Here is a 20,423-nt window from a genome sequence, read left to right as displayed (position 1 = left end):
ATATATATATATATATATATACAGAGAGAGAGAGAGAGCTAGGTTCAAATGTGGATTGACATCTATTGTGTGGACGTGTGGACAGTGCTATTCTGTGAGAATGACAAAGAAAATATATTGTTTGGTAATATGTATACGTTCAATCTTACATAACTATTGTCATTATCACATATTCTCACTAATTAAATCGTCTATAAGGTTATTATAGACTTTTTTCATTATTCTTATTCTGTCAAAATGTTTATTGAGTCGTATTCTGTAAGAATGAAAATGAGTAAAAAACGGTGCGTGAGAATAAAAATGAATAAGAATTAGTGAGAATGCATGAAAATGACGATAGTCGTGTGAGGCTGAACGTATTCACATTAGCAAACAACCTATTTTTTTAGTAATTCTCATAGAATTGCATTGTCCACACGTCCGCACAATAGTTATCCATCCACATTATAACCTATATATATATATATATATATATATATATATATATATATATATATATATATATATATATATATATATATATATATATATATATATATATATATATATATATACTAGGCGAACGCCTGCGCGTTGCGCAGAAACACCTATATATTGAAGTCTTTACAAATATATGTTTTTTTAAAATATAACAATAATGTTGTTGTTAAATTTGATATAATAATTCATATACTAAATTGATATAGTATATTGATTATTTTTAATTATATGATAATATATACATCTATTATTACCGCATAATCTCAATCGTTTAAATGACTTCTACCCGCTAGTTACACATGAATAAAATTAAATATAATATATGGTTTAATGTTATTTATAGTTGTTGTTATTGTTAATTAATTTTTTAAAAATTATTTGCTTAATGTTTTAATTTCTATCATTATAATTATTTAAAACATCAAACATTGTTTTTTGATTTTAAAGGTAACAATATAATCATTTATATAGAGTTGTTTTTTACTGTTGTTATTGTAAGTTGTTTTTTACTGTTGTTATTGTAAGTCATGCATATAAACATATAAGGATGTCGTGGAAACCCTCCAAGGTCTTACACACATAATCACATAAACCGTATCGACTACATAAGTCATGCATATAAACATATAGGGATGCCCTAGAATCCCTCCAGGGTCTTACTCCGGGTACCATGGGAACCCCCACATGGTCTTTGCCCAATGCCTCGGGAACCCCCCGAGGTCTTGACTAAGGATGCCCTGGAAACCCTCCAGGTCTTATACCCTAGTGCCTCCCCCCCCCCCCCCCCCCCCGAGGTCTTTACCTAGGATGTCGTGGAAACCCTCCAAGGTCTTACACCTAAGTACCTCGGGAACCCCCCGAGGTCTTTACCTAGGATGTCGTGGAAACCCTCCAAGGTCTTACACCTAAGTGCCCTGGGAACCCCCCGAGGTCTTCCATGCAAGTATCACAAAGACAACTAGCATATCACATACCACATAATCAATTAGCATACCACCAAGCACAAAATCAACGAGCATATCACATAATGGGCCGGCCTTGGTGCCTTCGACCCATTGGTATGGTCAGGAGACTCACCTCGAATGCAGAATCTTCCCGAATGAAATCCTTAGATGCTACACTGCCAGCTTCCCGAACAGTCACTACCAATCAATATACCCAATTAGCAATTGGGTTCCATGCTATAACCCTTAATCTATACATGGGGTAAAATGTCACACCCCCAAACCGGAACAGCGGAAACGTTCGGGGGTGGTTGACGTCATGCGTAGTATCACAACAATTGTATCATAGCAAGCATAGTAAACACAACCAGACATTGAATACATACATGAAAAAGGTTTACATTGTTTAATATATAGTTTTGTTCATATCAAAAGTAAAATGGAAAGACGTAACTCTAACGCGCCGACTTCTCCAAAAGCCTGGAAGTACCTGTCTACTAATTCCCTGAGAATACAAGCAGTTTGAAAGAGTATCAGCATAAAGCTGGTGAGTTCATAAGCGTTTAGTTTTTGGTGGAAAATGTTCTTTGATCCTTTTGAAAAGTGTTCCTCAAGAAAATCCTATATTTTCTTAATAAAAGCATGTTTAAAAACTCATTCCTTCCATGACTTCCAGATTCGTACCAAGATACGTACAATCCAAGGTGTCGTGGAATGAATATGAATATCCGTTGATTACATGATAAACAAATATGTTTTGAATAGCCGGTTTATCCCGGGAAAATCCTATATTTTCCCTAAAGGTTGATGGTTGATTATTCGTTTTAAACTGAGGTATGCAAGTATCTACCATACTCGTATTAATAAAAGCAGTTTTCTTTTAAAAACCCTGGTTACACCCAGAGAAGTACATTAGCTTTAAAAACTAAATAAAAGAAAACCGTGATGAACTAAGTCCTGAAGATATTATTATTAATACCCTCCAGTAATTAAATCGGTTATTACTTTGAGGTTAGTTCACTTGATTCATTATTACAAAAGTAAATCTCTGTTATCTACATTGTGAGTTTTATAACCATACATTAACTTGATATGGCACGTACTGGGGCCAATATCCTTTATGACTTTGTCACCCGTAGACCTGCCGGTCCCACTGTAGCTAGCATCGAGGTGCGGGATAGTCAGTCCCGTATAGATCTATACACAACAGTCACGCTCTCCCTACAAAAGATTCTGGTCATAAGTGCTAGTCCTACACTCTGTTTCGATGGTGAGTGTTACCAAGGACGTGTCTCCAACTAGACTAACAAATTTACAAGTAATAATATGGAAAATCCTTTTTATGATTTGCAGGAATCCTTTATAAAATGATACATTTTACGACATGATTTACAAGTTCGTTACCCTAGTTTTGAAAATTGTTTCTAAGAGTTGATTTCTTAATTGTTTGGTAAAAACTGTTTTCCATGTTAAAAGCACACTAGAAATATAATTATCTTAAACAAAATAATATATTTTGAGCACAAGTTTCCTTGTACTTTTGCTTGTATTCTCCCCCTGAAAACATAAAAACTCAGAAAAGCGTAGGGGTATGAACTCACCTGTAGTGAGTGGTTCTGACGTGTGGTTGGAAGAGGAGTGCGGAGTGTTAGGTGTAACCTTGAGCACACAACGATCCTAATAGACACATATAGACATGTATGTGTATGAATTTAGTGTATAGACAACTAAATAAGAAAGGTAACACCCTTATTGGCTAGGAAACTCTAAGATTTTTGGGATACAATCACATATGATTGCATAACTAGGGTATATGGCCACCCTATAGAGTTTACGGTCAAAGAGGTATGACCATTGGAGTTCACGGTCCAAGTGTTCACGGTCTAATGACCTTACGTTCATAAGGTTTACGGTCCATGGGTTTACGGTTCATGGGTTTACGGTTCTATGGGTTCACGGTCTAATGACCTTACGGTCATAAGATTTACGGTCTAATGACCTTACGGTCATAAGGTTTACGGTCCATGGGTTTACGGCCCATGAGTTTACAGTCATTGAAGGGTGTACGGTCTAAGGACATACAACCGTAAACTCATCAATCTTGCACAAATGATGGTTTTCAAGGGCTTCATTCAAAGGCATCGGATTCTAGGGACGATGCTTAGCCTTAGGAAGGGTAAAGGCTATAAGGACACCCTTTATAAGGGTTTACGGTCTATGAAGATTCATAGGACCGTAAACTCTTTTGTTCATGCAAAGAGTGATGATCTTAAGTCCAAAATGAAGGATTGTAGCTGGATAGATGTAAAGGAGGATGGTACTTACGATTTGGAGGCAAATGGGGGTGTTTTCGGTCCAAAAACACTTAAGTGTTCTTGATATTCTTGAGGATCTTGAAGATCTAGACTCAAAAGATGAGATTTGTGGATGAATTCAAGAGTGAATCAAGAAGAAGAGATGTATTAACTCAAAAAGGGAAGGAAACGCTTACATTTTCGGGGATTTGCAAGAAGATCATATGATACTTGAGAGAGTTTTCGAGATTCTAGGCTTGAAATGGAAGAAATGATCAAAAATGATCATGAAATATATATATATATATATATATATATATATATATATATATATATATATATAGGAGGGAGTTTACGGTCACCCTGACCGTAAACTCAAGGGTCCTGACCGTAAACGGGTTTACGGTCTACACGAGTTTACGGTCGTAAACTCGTCCTGACTGTGAACTTCATAAATTACAAGTCTACTGTGTTAATATTCCAACATTAAAAAAATATCATAAATTAAAGATTAAAACTCATAATTTTTAAACTAAGTTAACATTGTAAGGTTCAAAAGTTGTAACTATAATCACGTGATTCACATCCATATACATTTAGAACATTAGGGTTTGTAATCTTAAAATGCAAAAAATAAGATTAGGTTATAAAATTACCTAAAAGAAAACAAAGAAGAATCCAAATATTCAATTTCTTTTGTTGCCCACAAGCTTGAAATTAATAAGTTTTTGTATTTGGTGGCTTCTTCTTGATGAATGAGAGTGGCGACGACAGAAGAGGGGAAAAAAGCGTTGTTTCTTGGCAGGAGACAGGAAGATAATGGAGGCTAATTGCAATTTTTTGTTTCTCTGTTTCTTTACGTGTGGCTGAAAAAAAAGGCATCAATGTATAAATACAGTGGGCTGGTGGAGTGGTGAATATTTTAGCCCAATGCCCCTAAAAGCCTTAGTCCAACAACATAAACAAAAATTGGGTTGGGTGCACTTATACCATTTACGTACTTTTAAAAAAAATTAAACCTACTCTAATGTAAAAAAATAAAGTCCATTGGGGTCACTCCCCCCCCCCTCCCTTGAACGTACGTCTGCCCCTGGTTGATGTTGGTTTAACCTATTGATGACTAGTTATTTTGAAGATTGCTTATGAACTTGTGATTGAAGTTTATGAAAATATTTTATAGTTAAACATCTTTTTATGTTTGTTTGTCTTTAATAATGAGTTTAGATGAATGAATGTTTGATTTGTTGGCTAATTTCTTAATTAAGTAATGGAACTTCAAATTAGTAAGCAATAAATAGTTTATGTGTTTGTTTTCATTTCACCTAAGCTATGGAAATACTTCCTCCATAATGGTAATGTGAGCATTTGATTACCTTTGAACTTGGTGAATCTTGAAACTTAGTGCTAATTGATTTTCACAAAATTACATGTTTCATCAACTTTGTGACTTTGATTAAGGAAATGTGTTATGAGCTTCTCTAGCCATTTTAATAACAAATAATAGTTGAGGTGATTTATGCTTATAAATTTATATAACCAAGTTAAATGAAATCACAAGTATTGCAACAAAACATCTAATGATAAGTTAACTAGTTGTTCATGTGGTGAATGCCAATATCAACCATCTTTCTCTCCTTGATTTAAATCAAACTTTTTACTTGTTTACTCGCAATCTCTATATCTTAGTGTAACTTTAGTTTCTTTAAAACAATCAAAAGATCAAACCCCCATTTTTACTTTTATCAACCACTTACACTATTTTAGTGTGCAAGATTTAGGGTATTTATTTTGTTGGCCTCAACAACCACCAACGTGCTACCCCTACCAACTAGGTAATTTCGCAACTACAAATCACACAATTATGTTGGTTTTTGATTGTTAATAAGCAGGTTCTTCACATTCTTGTTTTCAGTCAAAAGACAATATTATTGTTCAAAACTTTGATGAAGTATATATTCTTACTTTTAGTAAAATCTTAGAGTAATTGATTTTTTACATGCATAAAAACCAATGTTTTCATCAAATGTTTTTCGGTCTAAGTTTTAATGCGTTGTCCACGCCCAAATTTAAATATTTTATGATGTTTGGTTGGTTGTAATTTTTATCATTAAAGTTATGTATTTTGGGTTGTAATATTATATCAAAATATTTGTAATTTATGTTAAGTAAGGTATGTACTTATGGTTGTATTTCTTGTAACGTTTGAGTCGTTAGTTTAACTACAAAGTAAACCAGAAACAATCAACGAAAAAAATGGACCAAACCTATAGGAATGTTGATGGTTCATGTGTTTTTAAGCACACATGCAGACATGAACAAAAAGCCGGTCTCGGATTGGTCCTGAGAAAAAAATCAAGACTGAACCAGTCTAAATAACATCGAACTGCCCGATACCGTCCAAGACCGGTCTGAAACAAAAACATATTGTTTCGAGTTTAGTCCCAAAAAAGACGAAACCGTTTCGAAACCGACTCGAGATTAGTATAAAAAGGACCGGAAGCGAAATTTTGTATATATTTTATTTTTTATATTAAGTACATAGTTTTTAATCACATTACCCAACTTCTTCTCTTTATTATTTTAAAAAAAACAAAGCTACCATATCATTTTTATTAAATACTAATGTATCATATTGGTGTTAATCACCTATTTGTTAACAAAAAAAATCAAAATCGAAACCAAAAAACTAAAATACCGAAGTTTGAACCGAAAAGATGCATACAAAAACCGAATAGACTGGGACCAAAACGACCGGGCTAAAAATAATAATGACTCGAGACCATCTGAAACCAATAAGAAAAAACTAAACCGTTTTAACATACTAAAACATTGAACCGTCTTAAAACCGATCCAAAACATCCAATATACACACATGTTTCTTGCCAAAAGAGGATCTCAGTCCCAAACCATTTTCTTGGACCCATGTGCACTAAAATTAAAAAATAGTAATTATTTATCGCGTTTAATAGGGAAATTGATTAATCTAACCCTTATAAACGAATTTATTAATAAAAATAACCCCTTTTTTAAATGACCACTTGCTCTGGAATATCTTATTCCGGAGTTCGTATGGTCATTCCGGAGTTTGGGAGTTCAACGAATTTCAGAATACGATATTCCGGAGTATTTATTTTCATTCTGGAGTTGGTGGATGGTTGGTAGGGTTTCGATCTGGAATCTGACACTGTCGTACGTTCTGAACTGAAAAGTGTATTCCAAACTATAGTCTGGAATGCCCGTACATTCCGGAGCGAAATTCCGGAGAGGGAAAATTTAGGTATTTGTTTGTTTTTCTACCCTATATGCAGTCTGTTTGTTTGTTTGGTAGTTTTTTTATACGTTCCAGAGAATGAGTATGCATACAGAATTCTTTCGAGTGCCAGTTTCTAGTGGAGGGAAACAGCAGCGTATCGACGGATTTATGCAGTATATTGCTCCAGACTACACATACTTTGATGTAGATATAAGAAATGATATCAAATTCATTGGGTTAATTACGTTGGTTGCTTCCAAGTGCAGGTTACACACTAATCAAATACATCTATCTTTTCAATGTCCTGGATCAAATATAGTTATGTTGATTCTTGACGATAGTGATGTCAAATATTTTCTTAGTTTTGTTGTAGTATGCCTCCTAACACAACACAACTGTTAGTTGTTAATAATGTTATGAAAAGTGGTATTTATCACTTTGGGGTGGGGGGGGGGGGGGGATCGTTCCGATGGAAATGGGTCTTCCGGTGCTGGAAATAACAAAATTTGTATTTTATTACCTATGACAACCAACCAAGTTCCTTCTTACAATGGCCCTATAGATGGGGGTGATTATAGGTATAAAGGTAAGGCTGCCGATGATGCTTCTCCAACAGTTGATGTTGATGAATCTACAAATGATGAGCAAAAACTAATATTGTTGGTGGATGATGGTAATATAATTCCACATGGAGAGCCACTTAAACATTTTCAAAGTTACATTGAATTTGATGGGGCTGATATTGAATGTGAACAGGAGGAAACTAAGCCCTTACAACCCCGAAAAACCACAACAAGAAAAGTTTCCTTATTATTTTTCCGATTATGAATAAACACAAACCACCCGTTGGGGTATGCCTGAACCTTTACCATTGCTCGAATTAGCTCAACAAAAATGTAAAGGTGCTACAGCCCACAATTATACTTCCTATGTGAAGTTATTCCAACTCTTCAAAAGCAAAGAAGAACTTAAGCTTAATTTAGGATTCAAAAGTGTTACTGAAGGCTTTCAATATAGAGTGTCAAAATCTATAAAAGATAGGTTTGAAGTTGTTTGCTTTATAGAAAATTGTGATTGGCGGATATGGACAACAAAACAAAATACTACTGATACATTTCAAGTTCTTAAACTATTAGAGAGACACACTTGCTTAAACACACAACCACATCCCCATCATAGACAAGCCAACAAAAAGGTATTGGGTCACTTCTTGAATGACATATTAACTGATAGTACATGTAATATGTTGCCGGGGGGGGGGGGGGGATATAACGAATTTTAAATGATCGTCTTAGTGTACATATTTCATACTTTGAAGAAAGCTTTCAAAGACTACCTTCATATTGTTACAACTTGGAGAAGAAGAATCCAATGACGGTTACACATATAAAGACAAGTTATGACAACAAATATGAATACTTTTTCATGGCTATCAGTTACGCAGTAATATTTCTTATATAATGAGTTCTTTATATTTATTATTTTTACACATGTGATCGCTTTAATGAATAATATACTAATATTAATTAATTATTAGGTTCGAGCGTTTCAAACTTGTTTGTGTCCTATTATTATCATTGATGGATCACACCTTAAAAGAAAAATACTTGGGCACGATGTTTCTAGTAGTAGGCATGTATGGTAATAACCAAATCCTCCTTATTGCATTTGGTGTTGGGAAAACGGAAAGTAGGGAGTAATGTATATGGTTTTTATCAAGACTCAAAGAATGTAGTGGGGACATGTCGTCTTTGGCTATCATATCAGACATAGTCAATTAAATTGAAATGACCATTCAAGTTGTGTTCCCGAATGCATATCACAAACTTTTCTATCATCATTTGTTGATGAATATGAGAACAAAGATCGGAAAACAAGAGAGAACGAAGATTTTGTTTTGGGAGCAAAAGCTTACCGACAGTCTGATTTCAAAGAAAGTTTGGGTAGGCTACGTCGTGCACTAAACGATGACGGGAATATGACTTATTAAGGTAATTAACTTTTCGGTTTGTTCACATCTTGGTAACTATCTTTTTTTGTACACATCTAGGTAACAAACTTGTTGTAAGTATTCACATATGACCATTATGATCTGTTGTAACAGGTTACATCCGGCTACAACAGGTCATAATGGTCATATGTGAACACTTTCAACAAGTTCTTTACCTAGATGTGTACCAAAAAAAAATAGTTACACAAATATCAATAAACCGAAAAGTAAGAGTAAATTACACGAATGGTCCCTGTGGTTTGGGGGAATTTGTGCGTTTGGTCCCTAACTTATTTTTTTTAACTCAGATGGTCCCTACTGTTTATTTTTGTTGCGCGTTTGGTCCCTGTATTACCTAAAAAGACTATTGTGCCCTTATTAATTTATTTTTTTAATTAATTTTCTTATTTATGTATTTGTTTTTATATATATTTAAAAAAATTAATAGACCCCACATATCTGTATCTCCTCACCGTAAACCTAAAACCACATTTGAGAAATTTAATCTGGGTCCCACCGGTCACCATCCCATCTCTCATCCTCCTCAACTTCTATTTCATTTCCATCTTTAGTGACATCAACGTCTTCATCATCCTTCTTTTTTTGGTCCTTCAACTCTAGAGAACCAACACCATAACACCACTGTCTCTTCATCTTTAGTGGGTTGTGGTGTTGATTCGACGAAGTTGAAGGACCGAAAAAAAAAAGGGATGGTGAAGACGTCGATATCACTAAATATGGAAAAGAAATAGAAGTTGAGGATGATGAGAAATGGGATGGTGAGGAGATACAGATATGCGGGGTCTATTATTTTTTTTAAATATATAAAAAATAAATAAATAAATAAGAAAATTAATTAAAAATATAAATTAATAAGGGCGCAATAGTCTTTATATGTAAGACAGAGAACAAGCGCGCAATAAAAATAAACATTAGGGATCATCCGAGTTAAAAAAAATAAATTATGGACCAAACACACAAATTCCCCCAAACCACAGGGATCATTCGTGTAATTTACTCTTACTTTTCGTTTTGTTCATATTTGGATAACTAATTTTTTGTACACATATAGGTAAAGAACTTGTTGAAAGTGTTTACATATGACCATTATGACCCGCTGTAACCGGATGTAACCTGCTACAGCAGGTCATAATGGTCATATGTGAACACTTCCAACAAGTTTGTTACCTAGGTGTGTACAAAAAAAAATTGTTACCCAGATGTGAACACACCGAAAAGTTAATTACCTTAATAAGTCATATTCCCAAACGACGACTATCGTACATGGATAGAAAAAACCGGTTTCGAGAAATGGGCAAGGTCGTCTTTCCTTGTGGTTCGGTATAATATTATGACATCAAACAATGCCGAGTCCATCAATTTCGTTATCAAGAGACGCACAGAAACTACCAGTAACAATTTGATTGATTTCTTTCAAGCAACTATGCAACAATGGTGGTGTCAACGATGTAATGTTGGAGGTAACTATTTATATTATAATACTTCCATGATAACTGTAGTATAACTTACTGTGCATGAGAACATATATGTAAATGTTTTTTTTATAGCTGGAAGCAAAAAAGATATTACTTAGTATGCTGAGAAGGTTATCGATAGGAGGATCAAAAAATCCTCTAATTTTCGGGTATGCCAGATTGATCAAAGTAGATATTATGTGACCGAACAAAAGAAAAATGGTATAGTAAACTTGGAATCTCGTTTTTACACGTGTGAGAAATGACAATTGTCAGGTAAACTTTGTTCTCATGATATGGCGGTATTCAAGGAAGTGAGATATCAACACTACAATACATGAGTGTCATCATATTTCACAATAGAAACATATCGATCAATATATATATATATATATATATATATATATATATATATAGAGAGAGAGAGAGAGAGAGAAAGAGAGAGAGAGAGAGAGAGGTTGTGTTTCCTGTACCATTTCCAGCTGAATGCGAACAACCGGATGAAGTCATGGTTGTATTACCAACATTGATGGACACCGACAAGTCGTTCAACCACAAAACCATAATCGTATCCCATCCCAAGGTAAAGGTCCGATTCAGAAAAAATGCAGTTGTTGCTAATGGACCAATAACACAAGCAAAAACTATAACGCTCAATTTCCTGCAGATTCAACAAAAACTGAATCTTATAGTAGGACCAAGTCAAGTGCCAAAAGTAATGTTAAGTCTAAGAGTAAATCTAACGTTAAAAATACTAGAAAAATAGTCAACAATATGAAACAATTGATCTACAAACCCGTAGTGAAGTCTGTACGAAATTATAATATTCTACAAAATGTTGTTCGAAAGGATAAACTTGTTTTTGGTACATGGTGATTAGGAAATTGTTTAAAACATGCACTATAAAAAACCATAACTCAAATATCAGGATAACATACAATATCTATCCACGGGGCACTCTCAATCCACCACAAAGCAACACGCTCCTGCTGAGTAGGCTGCAACACTTCGTTGGGGGGACGCTGCATAAAACAATATGTAAAGGTTAATGTTATGTTATTATCTCATAGAAACTTATAGATTATAAGGTGAACTAAGCTACATACATTTCTAGCATCAAGAATACATTCACAGTCAACAATGTGTAAACGCCTCATCGGAAGGTATGCAACTACCCGAGGGATAACGCCTGGTATAGGGGAACCAACTAACTACTGTTGGGAAATGTCTTCATGATCCAAATCTAAAAAATTAAGATGTCACACAAGTAACCAACATTTTATAACACTTGTTGCTTAAAAGATATTATGAAGCATAGTCAACATACCTTAAATGCATAGACAAACCCTGCAAAGTATATGTAAGTCTACTTCTGACTCTTGCCTTGGTGGGGTTCAAATGCTCCCCAATCTTATCAAAGAAAATATGCAACTGTCTGTAAGTGAAATCTCATATCACTCTGTCTTATGGGTACATGTGTTAACAATTGCACTTAATAAGTATGTGTATCATTTGATCTAATGTAAGTAAATAACTATATACATGTTAAACTCGTCTAAATTAGAGACGATTGCAAGACGTTCATTAGTAACCGGTTGTCGAGGGTATTTCCCCAAAAATCCATGCTCTAGCATATATAGTAGGGAGACTCTCATCGTGTCTACATCACCTAACTAATGAGGCAAGTCATTAAACACGTGTATAAGGTCAACCATTCTTACCGAACGTGAAGCCAACACAAATGGAAATACATGTTGTCTGAACTGTGCAAAATCATAACTCTGGGGGAAATAGTCCCCGAACCGCAAACCGGTAATCAGGCAGAAAGCTTTCATGTCGAAGCAAACCCGATAGTCGTGTACCGGAAATAGAAGCTCATGTAGGTCAATTGGAGGTAAAGTAGTGTATTCCTTGCATATAAGATATTGACAGCGTAAGGGCGACATTCTACACATATCGACATGTGAACATAATCACCAAAACATGATTGCATAAATATGGATGAACAAGGTGGTCTGTGTTGTAACCGAGCCATGATTTCCCACCCGAGTTCAGACCTACAAGTTGTAGTGACAACCACTTCGTGTATTCTATCATGCTACAATCAAAAGAATCATTAATTAGCCAATTTAGTATGTATGTTTCAGAGGAAAATTTTGAAATACACTATTCCGGATCACACATCTATATCAGAATTCCGGAACAAAATTCTGGAACCCATTTACGAATACAGACTCCAGATAATAACATTCTGGATCCATATTCCGGAATTGTTCATCGGATTCCGTAGTAGATCTTAATATTCCATATGTGTTATACGAATTTCGGATTCGTTCCGGACGAGTCAAAATGAGGATATTTGTAAGACTTTTCGATATAACACACATATATAACTAAATGTAATCCCATATTTCTCTTTAAACCACTAAAAATCACAGAAAAATAAATAAAACCTATATAATTGCATAAATTATATAGGTGTTGACATACAATCTGCAGTAAAGATGTATAATTATAAACTTACATATAAAAAATGATACTCTTCATCGCTAGAAGAAGATATTTGGAAATTACTAAGTTCGAAACAGTCTCCAAAATGAAGATTGTATCAGTTCAGAACGGGTTCCAGAATGTATGTTTGAGAAATGACGTCCAAATGAACTCCAAAACAGTATTATATGGGGGACCACAAAACCGGGTCGGATCCTATAACCGTTACAATTTTCTAAAAACGAGTCGGAAATGACCCATTCCAGATCATATGGTTAATTTATCAATTTTTTTTTGTTTTTGTTATTGTTTTTAAAATATCATTAGAAATGGTTAGATTAGTCGATTTCTCTTTTTAATATATAAATAATATAAAAATACGTTTATATCAAATTAATTTATTCTTATTTGAACTTTTCTAGACATGTCTTGTAGATACCTAATATTACTTTTTAATTAAATATTTTTAACTTGAACGAATGGAATTGAAAGAAGTAACATCCACGGTCAAAAACAACCGATCCTATGGGAATGAGGTGGGCAGATCCGCACAGGAACATAAACGAATAGGGCAGTATTTAGTATACGTCTCCACGTCCAAAGAGCTTCTCTTTCTCCCTCTCATTGCCTCATCTCTTCAGTAACATCTCCGCCGGCAACCACCACAATCCGTCGTGCGTAATCGTCCAATTCATCACTACAGATTGTTCATCAACTTCGTTAAGGTTCGTCACTTCAATTTCATTCAATCTACCTCCGTTAAAACTACATATAACTCTAATTCGTCGTTAATTCTGGTTCTATCTCTCCCTACATACACACTTTTTATTTGCTGTTGACGCATATTCGTCTATCATATTGGCCGAAAAACCCTAGCTTTTTGTCTTGGTTGACGTAGGGTTTTGTAGACGGAGTTATTAGAATGTTGATACCCTGACGAAATTGTTTCTTACTAAATTAATTATCACCCCTGTCTATTTTTAAATAAAGCCTCCATTTTTATCCAAAAAGTGAAGAGCTAACAGCAAGGCATGCCTAATTTGAGGATTTCTTTGAAAATTTGTTTTCTTTGAAGTTCTTTGGAGTGTATATAACCTAATTCAATGACAGAAGCAGAGTTTTGTACTTGTTCGACACTTCCACTAGTTCATAAACTATTTATTGTAGAAAGTATTGTGAAATTTCCAGTTGTAATATTTATTAAGATTTGTCATTTTTCAGAGTATATATAATGGCAATTGTACCTTGTGCGAGTAGATGGGTGGCTATGTGGGGTGTTCAACCTCAGTCAATGTTGAGTGTCTCTTCAAGTAGCAAATCACATGTCCATATGCCTTGGTGAGTATTCTTTTGATTGTTTAACCTGAATTGTGTTTATCAAACAATAGACCAAATTGTTTTATGTAGCCTTACTGGATCTCTGTAGATGTTGCTTTGTGTCCTATACTTCAGTCATTTATGAGCTAACTTTGCAGTAATGTTCTCTTTTAGTTTTGTTTCACCTGGTTGTGCCTTCTACTTCCCCTTCTTGGATTCTAGTTGTGCATATTTGGTAGTATTTTTGTTATTTAGGAAGTTAAATAGGCAGTTTAATACCATGGTGTTTGTGTTTCACGATTCTTGAAATACTTTATGGATGTATTAGTTTTCATATTACAAAAGTTTTGAAACCAAATTCAAGTGGTTTTGAACCCATAATTGAGTAGTAAAATAGCATAGTTAAAGTAGAGTTGGCCACAAGCTATGCAATTATCACGGTTAAAATTTCAATAGCGGTCACAAGCCGCTATTTGAAGTCGTGGTTATCGTGGTGGTATAGCGGTTTTTTAATATTATATATATATATATATATATATATATATATATTAGAGTATTAATACTATATAAAATCAATATCATAAAGTCATATAAAAACATACCATAAACCATATGTAGTGTTCTAATATAGTAATATGGAAAGATCGAACATCGCTGTAGGCAGTAGCAGCTCAATTAGTCGTGGTTTTCATATACAGAAAGAGATGAAGTTGTTTGTATCGCCGTAGGCAGTAGTGGCTCACGTAGTTGCGGTTTTCATATACAAAAAGAGATGAAGTTGTCCGTTGCTTTATAGTTTCTAATTAGGTTTGTTATTTGGCAGTTGGGCTTATGAAATAGAAAGTGTATTAGGCTAGTTAAAAAATCGATTTAATGTTGAAATAGCCCGTAATCTTTTTTTCTTTGTCAAAGTAGCCGAATATGGATGAATTTGTAAAAGCGGGTGTAGCGCTTACAGGATTCATAGTAAATAGCGGTCAATAGCGCCACTGCTATTCCAAAACGCTATTTTGAAAATCACGGTTCTGTACCTCCGTGAACCGCTATAGCGCGCGATTGATAGCATAGGCCACGAGAGTATTGTGCGACAAGGAAGTAAAGTCCGAATTTAATGACAAATTCTACGGTGTGGCTATTTCCCCACTATGTCGTATTGATATGAAATTTAGCAGATGAAGAAAGCACATTAGACTAGGAAGATAGAAGTTGCGGTGGAGTTATGGTAGAACAATGTAGACAAGATACCGAAAAGTTGAGGAAGAAAATTTGTGGTGGTGGTGACATTTTCCAAGGAGATGATCTCATATATGAGGGAGTGGAGACATAAAATTAGGGTAATCGAGTCTTATAGGACTTGGTTTTATTATCTTTATGTGTTTTTTAGTTTTTATATATTCCATTGATTACTATTAGTACTATTTATATGCCTATCTTATTATAAGTTATTCTTTTTTATCATTAGTTTTTCAACCAAAACAAGAGCATTTGCATCACCATGTTCAAGCTTCTTTTCACAAGGTTCCATGCATGCACTATACAATGCGAGTTCATTTGGTAATTCTCGTAAGCGTAGAGGTGGTCGCCTCATTGTCCGAGCTGAATCTGTAAGTTTTATTTTTCTTTTTCTTTTTTAATTTGAAGAAAATTCCTTCTTAATTTTATTTTTACTTTTGTTTACAGGATTTCTATTCGATACTCGGTGTGTCAAAGAGTGCTAGTAAAGCAGACATTAAAAGTGGTTAGTAAAATTTTAACTCCATGATACTTCATTACAGCTTCTTGAGGGATATTATCTATTCTGTTATAGCGTGTGCTTTCATTTTTGATTTTTTTTATTAAGATTATTTTTTTAAAAATCAATCAAATTGGGTAGATTTTTAAAAGTAGAATGTTATATAAGAAAGAAAATAAAATAGGATGCTATAATAAAAAAAAAAATCATGAAAGTACATTGCTATTTCTTACATTTTATTCTTGTTTTTATCTACTTCTTTGCATTACCACTTTATAATTTACAATATAACAATATGTTCTACAAATTTAATTCATACCAAGTAACTCTTCTAAATCTTTTATAATAATATACAGAATAATAAAAAGTTTAAGAAATTTTTTATTAATCCCATCTCTATGGTGACCAATTTTTGTCATTTTCATCTCTTTATGCTATTGGTTCACTTTTGATATAATCTAAAATGCAATTAGAAATTAGAAAGATATTATATACTATACAAGTAAAAATTTAGTTAAAAGTCAACAAACTAGAACAATCACCCCTAAACATTTACAAATATACAATTTGAGTCCTCCTAGTAAAAATGTTTATAATTCTGTTTATTCATGTTCAGCTTATAGGAAGCTTGCAAGGAGTTATCATCCGGATGTGAACAAGTAAGCTTTATTACCAACTCCATTTATATAAACTATTGACATTTACGTCTTTTCCACGATCCAATCACAAATCGATCCTTAAAGCACTTGAATGGGAGATTTTTTTTGCAAAGTTAATAATAAAAAAAATTATTTTGTATTTACAATTAGAGAGGGTAGTTTTTTGGGTCAATATTAGCGACCATTTAGATTTTATTAAATGTATTTTGAGTTTATGTTTTCTAGAATTAACACTCTTCATGATATCATAAGTATAAGTATTTCATTTAATGTTATTTTATGTACTCAAGTCTAAATTGCATATTTTTTTTTGTTTTTGTTCCCGACATACGCAAATGACTATTATGCCCTTGTCTTATATTTACAAGTTTTTTTTTTTAATTAATAATTTTATTTAAATCTTTATTATGTCTTTTTGCAGAGAACCAGGAGCCGAACAAAAGTTCAAGGACATCAGTAATGCTTATGAGGTAAAACCGTAAAAGTAAAACTTATCATCCTTTTTCTAAAATCTCACATCTTCAGTAAATGACAAAATTACCCTTCTTCTCAATACAGGTTTTATCAGACGATGATAAACGATCAATATACGACCGGTACGGCGAGGCCGGACTCAAAGGCGCCGGCGGCATGGGCAACGGGGTAAGTTCACTTCAATCCACCAAAAAAAAAATCCTTTTCACATTTCAGTATTTCACTTCTAAAAATTTCCCAAATTAATTCAATCCAACCAGGATTTCAGCAACCCATTTGATATCTTCGAATCACTATTTGACATGGGTGGAATGGGCGGCGGCGGCGGCCGGAGCTCCCGCAACATGGCTACAGAAGGAGAAGATCAAGGCTACAACCTCGTTCTAAACTTCAAAGAAGCCGTATTCGGAGTCGAAAAAGAAATCGAAATATCAAAACTCGACACTTGTCAAACCTGCAAAGGATCCGGCGCCAAACCGGGAACCACCGCCTCCCGCTGCTCCCCCTGCGGCGGTCAAGGCCAAGTCATCTCCTCCGCCAGAACTCCCCTCGGCATCTTCCAACAAGTCACCACCTGCTCCTCCTGTAACGGAACCGGAGAAATCTCAACCCCCTGCGCCACATGCTCCGGCGACGGCCGAGTCCGCAAGTCAAAACGAATCAGCCTCAAAGTCCCTCCCGGCGTCGATTCCGGTAGCCGGTTGAGAGTTAGGTCAGAAGGCAACGCCGGAAGAAGAGGCGGACCCGCCGGCGACCTTTTTGTGATTCTCGATGTGCTTCCAGATCCGGTGCTGAAACGTGACGACACCAACATTTTGTACACTTGTAAGGTGACGTATCTGGATGCGATACTTGGGACGACGGTGAAGGTGCCGACGGTTGACGGGACGGTGGATCTGAAGATTCCGGCGGGGACGCAGCCGGGGACGACGTTAGTGATGGCGAAGAAAGGGGTTCCGGTTTTGGGGAAGGGGAATCGGAGAGGCGATCAGTTGGTGAGAGTGCAGGTTGAGATACCGAAGCGTGTGAGTGGTGAAGAGAGGAAGTTGATTGAAGAACTGTCAAATCTTAAAAAGGGTAAAGTTCCAAGTGCTAGTAGATAAGATGAAAATTTTTTTTTTTTTACTAATTTGGGTTTTTTTTTTTCGGGGATATAATTTTAATATAATTAGGAATATTTTGTAGCAAAATTTTGTGATGGAATGGATATTTGTTAAATCTTGATTATAAGTGTAATATTCAAGAAACTGCAAGTTGGGTAATAATGTTGACAAGTTGATACTAATAGTATTATGAAATTTTTGTCATTTTCTATTAGTTATTCCTCTTAGATCCTTTTCATCGGAGCATGTTTGGAGTTTGGATCTTTGTTATTGAGTGATAAGCGATAAAATTGTCCAAAGCTCCAAATGGTTTCTCCTTAAACATTTGCTAAGCATTTTCTTTGCATAAGACTCCCGTGGGTCTATCGCCCTGTTATGGCCGATGTGAATTACCCAAAACGTTGTTGTAATGTTGTGAACACCGTTCAACCTTGCGTTTTTATAAGGTCAGTTGGTGTTAAGATGTGGTTAGATGGTGATTTTTTCGATTGAAGTTCATTTTTTTTTAAAAAAATTTATTTTATTTAGCTATTATTTTATCTATAAATTCACAACATTTTATCATATTTTACTTACATCCTTTTTTTTTTCTCTTTGTATTATATAATTCAATATCTTTTTCAATAAAAAAATAGAACAAACTCAAACACCACTCTACCCAACCCAAACCCACGACCAAACACAATCTCTCCGGTCGGTTTCGTCTAATTTGAAAATTTCATAAACCTATTAAACTCTCAACGATGACTTTTTAACGGTGAATTCTTCGATTGAGTGATCAAATGACCGTTGACAATGGTAAGTTTTTTTAAAAAAATTATTTTATTTTCCTATTATTTATATATAAATACACAACATTTTACCATGTTTTACTCACACCATTACAAAATTCAATATCCTTTCTAATAAAAAAATGGAGCAAAAGTCAAACACTCTCTGCCAAACCCAAAGCCACAACCAAACACAACCTATCTGGTCGGATTTGCCCACTTTGAAAATTACATAAACCTATTAAACTCTCAAAATTCGCCACAGATACCATTCCAATGAAGTTATTTTAATCTCACTTCACCTCCAATGCTATTTCCTTACTCACCTTACATCCATCAAAATCATTTTGGCCAAAACCCAAATTCACAACAAAACATTCTCAATACTTTTTCTTCGATGCCAAAAACAACCATCCAACCACCACCCACATAGCCGTCGATAGAAACTGTTACTGAAACGCAAGCGGGAGAGAGAGAGAGAGAGAGAGAGAGAGAGAGAGAGAGAGAGAAAGTTCTGATGAAAAATGAAGAAATTTCACAATGATGAACACCGGAGGAGTATACTTTAGTAGTAATGTGGTGTTGGACTTAAAAAATGAACGTTAAGGAAATGATATGAATTTCATGCTATTTTGAAGAAAAATCCATATCGCAATACCGATATGCTTAGTAGCAATTGGACTCAAATGAATCGGAGGTGCACCAAATTCAATGGAATCTACAACAAACTTTATTCGGAAAAGCTAAGTGGTGCCAGTGTCACACCCCAAAACCGGAACGGCGGAAACGTTCTGGGGTGGAGGACGTCATGTTTAGTATCACAACCATTGTATAATAGCAATCATAGTAACACAACCATTTCAGTGAATACATATATGAAAAATGTTTGCATCTGCTTAAAACTTGTTTGGAATACATCAAAAATGTATGAAAAATAATACGACATGACTCTTGTTGCTCCAGCTTCTCAAAAATCCAGGAGGTACCTGTCTACTGATTTCCTGAGAATACAAGCAATTTTGAAAGAGTATCAACATAAAGCTGGTGAGTTCATAAGCGATATTTGAAATGAAAGCTTATTGATAACTTTGTAAAAATGTTCGCATGTTTCCAAGAAAATCCAATATTTTCTTTAGTGAAAGTGGTGTTATCAGTTCTGTGCAAAACTATGAATATTCGTTACTGAACACTGTTGTGGCAGGTGAAATCACTAGTTAGTATGACTAGCTAAAGCTAATCATAATATGTATGTATTCTGTATGGAATTCATTGTATAATCGGTTCCGTTTGAAACCCTGGCTATCACCAGTATGCGTAGTATGTTTTATTACTTAAAATAAAACCATGTAATGAAATCCCTGGGATCCTCCAGTTGTAGTGTGTAGTAGTTCCATTAGTGAAAATAAAACTATTGAAGAATGAACACCCATAAACCAAAGTAG

General features: G+C 34.7%; 1 protein-coding gene and 1 long non-coding RNA gene across 2 annotated transcripts; one reads left to right on the top strand and one right to left on the bottom strand.

Moving 5' to 3' along the window:
- Nucleotides 1-11,344: 11,344 nt before the first annotated feature.
- On the bottom strand, nt 11,345-12,041 carry LOC145123501 (uncharacterized). Its single transcript, XR_013715166.1, has 3 exons — nt 11,764-12,041; nt 11,543-11,679; nt 11,345-11,458 (listed from the first exon to the last, which is right to left on the bottom strand). It is a non-coding gene; the product is annotated as an uncharacterized LOC145123501 (long non-coding RNA).
- Nucleotides 12,042-13,515: 1,474 nt separating this feature from the next.
- Nucleotides 13,516-18,373, top strand: LOC145124244 (chaperone protein dnaJ A6, chloroplastic-like). Its single transcript, XM_079059510.1, has 8 exons — nt 13,516-13,651; nt 14,148-14,264; nt 15,706-15,847; nt 15,924-15,981; nt 16,592-16,634; nt 17,056-17,104; nt 17,193-17,276; nt 17,369-18,373. Exons 2-8 carry the CDS (start codon nt 14,158-14,160, stop codon nt 18,209-18,211), a joined length of 1,326 nt encoding a protein of 441 aa, XP_078915636.1. The 5' UTR covers nt 13,516-13,651; nt 14,148-14,157; the 3' UTR covers nt 18,212-18,373.
- Nucleotides 18,374-20,423: the final 2,050 nt, after the last annotated feature.

Source organism: Lactuca virosa, chromosome 7 (genome assembly GCF_052849685.1).
Source record: "Lactuca virosa cultivar CGN04683 chromosome 7, Lactuca_virosa_CGN04683_v6, whole genome shotgun sequence".
Lineage (NCBI taxonomy): Eukaryota > Viridiplantae > Streptophyta > Magnoliopsida > Asterales > Asteraceae > Lactuca > Lactuca virosa.
This window is presented reverse-complemented; position numbering and strand designations above follow the sequence as displayed.